Below are 4,122 nucleotides of genomic sequence, written 5' to 3'. Positions count from 1 at the left end.
GACACTCAGTTCAGTTCACGGATCTTTCTCCTGATGTGTTCAATGAGGGAGACATACATAATGTGCAGAGCACACCTGAGGACCGGCGTTGAGAAGCACTGGATTAATGGACGCTTCAGTTGTGGCCGTTTGCCGTAGAAATGAAGTGGTCTGGATTTGTGCGTTTGTCTGTATTTTCCTCAGATGACGAGTTTGTCATGTTGCTGTAGTTGTAGATTTCATTAAATGTTTTTCTCAGACTGTGCATCTGAATGATCTCCGTCTTATTTTGATTAACAGTCGAGTCAGGGTTCTTGATCAGGTTTGATTATTTACTAAAGAAAATCTAGGAAAAATCATTTTAATAAGGCGATACAAAATGACACAAAAAGTAACAACAACAAATGAAAAAAGTGAAATTCTCAGTTTAAAAAGTAAATGCAATATTACACTACTAATATAAAATAACGAAAAAGACTCTTAAGAGATATTTAACATCAATCAATAAACCTGCTGCTCATGTTAGACCACAACATCACAAGAAAAGATTTTTAACACAAAACAGATCATACAGAATATTACAGGAAACTCATTTATCAATATCATTTCATTTAACAACCATTGATTTATTTCTACACTACAAAAGGCTTGTCTTAGTATTTTAGTTTTGTTTTTAGTCAAAATATCAAAAAAAAAATCTTAAATTGAGATGCATTTACTAAAGCAAAATGATGTTAGATATTTCGTCTTGTTTCCAGGGGGGAAAAACAAAATTTTTCTTAAAACAAGTGAAATGATCTTCCAGTGAGGTATGTCATACTCTTGTTCTAAAAATATTTTACTAACCCCACTGGCAGATCATTTTACTTGTTTTAAGCAAAATTTACTTACTTTATTTTTTTCCCCCCTCTTACGTCATTTTGCTTATATAGTAAATGCATCTCAATTTAAGATTTTTTTTTAAATATTTTGACTAGAAACGATAAAAATACTAAGTACACTGCAAAAAAATGTGAGTTAAGTGAGTTTTTGCTTCGAACAAGCGAAATAATCTGCCAATGGGGTAAGCAAAAAAAATCTTGTTTCAAACAGAAAACAAGATTATTTTGCTTGTTTCAAGCAAAAAATACACTTAATTTTAACTTTTTTCTGAAAACAAGAATAATTTTTACTCATCTAGAAAATCCTTCTTGATTTAAGACTTTTTAGATATTTTGGCTGGAAACGACAAAATCTAAGCTAGAAAAGCATTTTTGCACTGTACAGCATTACCTTTAAATACTAAAAAAGTTCAGACTGCAATAACTAATGTTAACAACTTTTGATTGTAACACAAATTGGTAAATGTTGCAATTAATAGTAACAAAATAATTTTTCATCGTTAGTTAAAAAATGAAAGCTTACTGTAAAATGTTACAGAATGACAAAGGCCTGACTGCATTGAATTATTAGTTTCATCTCATAATGTGTGGCTGATATTTCTTCTGTTGACTCTGCTGTACATGTGTGATGAGTTTGAGCTCATTATGAAAGTCTATAATTCAGCAAGTTGAGAAGCGCTGAGCAGAGCGACTGTAAAAACACTGAATAACGGCTGAAGTCCTGAAATCAAAAGCAGGAGTGAACAAGGAGTAAAGGTGAGGACTGATCTGGACTGTGATCCTGACGCTGTGGAGAAGAGAATCAGCGCGGCGGAGGATGAATCTGCTGCATGTTCAGAGAATCATACGTGTCTTTAGTCACCGAGCTCAAACCCTGAAACACAAACACATTCAGAACACGTCAGAACTACTCCAGACAGGGTTATGTTCAACTGTGATGTGGAATGAGTCTGACCTGATAAACCTGATCCGGACGGCGGCGCTGTGGGGAAATCACATCACATTCAGTCTTTTAAACAATCATTCAGATCAACACCAGACTAGAAAAGAGAATCAGTCACTTACGCCTGGCTTGGTCTCGATCTCGCGGTATGTGTCATCAGTCTTTTTCTGAAGAGGCTGAAATAAACCATCATCATCATCATCACAGATTTTCAATCACAGAAAACATTTTCAATCAATATAAACTTGTTGCCCAGTGTTTTTATATTCTATTTGTGACCCTGGACCACTAAACCAGCCATAAGGGTCAATTTTTTGAAATTGAGATTTATCCATCATCTGAAAGCTGAAAAAATAAGATTTCCATTGATGTGTGGTTTGTTAGGATATAGGACAATATTTGGCTGAGATACAATTATTTGAAAATCTAGAATCTGAGGGAGCAAAAAAATCAAAATATTAAGAAAATCACCTTTAAAGTTGTCCAAATGAAGTTCTTAGCAATGCATATTACTAATCAGGAATTATTTTTTGGTATATTTTTTGTAAGAAATTTACCAAATATCTTTATGGAACATGATCTTAATATCCTAATGATTTTGGCATAAAAGAAAAATCTATAATTTTGACACATGATGTATTTCTGGCTACTGGTACGAATATACCCGTGTCAGTTTTAAAACCTCTCTGGTTCCAACATTTTTTTTTTTTATTTGACCCTGTCATAATTTTTATGATATGTTAAGAAATATGTATTTAGGTTAACAATATTGAACTTTTCTCTGGTCCAACATAATTCTTCTGCTGTAAAAGTATTCAAAGAATATTTGATAAAATGTGATCCATTTTCTCCCTGTTCTGCAGTGTGTTTGTCAGATACAGTTATTCACTCATTTAGACCAAATCTAAACACTTTGAATCTGTGTGTGTTCATTAAACTCAGCGTTCGTATGGTTTCATTTAGAAACGTTTCAGATGTTGTCAAACGGGGCTGGAGGACATCAAACTCTCTTAAAAATAAAGGTTTTCACAAATGCACTGCAAAAATGCTTTTCTTAGATCTTTTGTCTTGTTTCCTGTCAAAATACCTAAAAATTCTTGGGTAAGGGTAAAAATGGGGTAAGAAAAAAAAATCTTATTTCAAACAGAAAAGATACATTTTCTTACCCCATTGGCAGATTATTTAGCTTGTTTCAAGCAAAAACACACTTAATTTTGACTTTTTTTTTTCTGAAAACAAGACGATTTTTACTAGTCTAGAAAATCCTTCTTGGTTTCAGAATTTTTAGATATTTTGGCTGGAAACAAGACAAACAATCTAAGAAAATAATTTTTTGCAGTGAGGTTTCAGTCAACGTTTTTTCCCTTTCTTTTTTCAGTTTTTTTTTATTTTGATTTCATTTAAATCATTTATTTAAATTCTTAAGCTTCACTGCAAAAAAAAAAAAAAAAAGGATTTTCTTAGAAATGTTTGTCTTGTTTCCAGCAGAAATATCAAATAATTCTTAAATCATGAAGGATTTTGTAGATGAGTAAAAACTATTTTCTCATTTTCAGAAAAAAACAAGTCAAAATGAAGTTTTTGCTTGAAACAAGCAAAATAATCTGCCAACGGGGTAAGAAAATAAAAATCTAATTTCAATCAGAAAACAGGATAATTTTTCTAACCCCATTGGCAGATTATTTAATAGTTTCAAGCAAAAATGAACAATCTTTCTTGCTTTAAGAATTTGTAGACATTTTAGCTGGAAACGAGTCAAACAATCTAAGAAAGGCATTTTTTGGAATGAGGTTTCAGTCAACAGTTCTTGAATGATCTTTTCTGTAGTGTGAAGAAGATTTTAACGATTTAAAGAACCTTCTGGTCCTGTGGAGAGCTTCTATCACACTTAAAAATAAAGCTTCTTTATTGGCATTAATGCTTTCATGAAGATCCTTCACCATCTCATTCTGCAAAAGGTTCTGTATAATGGAAAAAAGGTTCTTTAGATTACTGAAATGTTCTTCACAACACAAAACCAATAGTTGTTTGAGGGACAGTTGACTGACAGTGTAAAATGAAGGCCCTCATTGAGTTGTGTTGATGTTTGTGAGTGAGCTTGAGTTTGTGTTTGTTCAGTCTGATCTGATGATGGTTTGAAGGCGCCGCAGGTGTTTCTGTGGTCTTCTCAGCGCTGCTAATAAACTTCCTTCCTGTGATGAAGGGCTCTTACCGTGTAAGTGCTGTCGTCTCCTCGCCTGCGGCCCTGTCAAACACACACACACACAGAGAGATGATTGGCTGCTGCTGTCAGTCATGTGACGTGTGTCATGCGTGTCA

General features: G+C 33.4%; 1 protein-coding gene across 1 annotated transcript in view; it reads right to left on the bottom strand.

The window, feature by feature from the left end:
- Window positions 1-308: 308 nt before the first annotated feature.
- LOC141337334 (T-cell surface glycoprotein CD3 zeta chain-like) overlaps window positions 309-4,122 on the bottom strand; it is a 5,812-nt gene continuing 1,998 nt past the window's right edge. Inside the window, exons 4-7 of the mRNA XM_073843129.1 lie at window positions 4,016-4,048; window positions 1,926-1,979; window positions 1,816-1,842; window positions 309-1,734 (exon numbers count right to left, since the gene is read on the bottom strand). Coding sequence (XP_073699230.1) covers window positions 1,663-1,734; window positions 1,816-1,842; window positions 1,926-1,979; window positions 4,016-4,048 — 186 coding nt within the window. The 3' untranslated portion in view covers window positions 309-1,662. The remainder of the gene's footprint in view (window positions 1,735-1,815; window positions 1,843-1,925; window positions 1,980-4,015; window positions 4,049-4,122) is intronic.

Source organism: Garra rufa, chromosome 6, assembly GCF_049309525.1.
Source record: "Garra rufa chromosome 6, GarRuf1.0, whole genome shotgun sequence".
NCBI lineage: Eukaryota > Metazoa > Chordata > Actinopteri > Cypriniformes > Cyprinidae > Garra > Garra rufa.
This window is presented reverse-complemented; position numbering and strand designations above follow the sequence as displayed.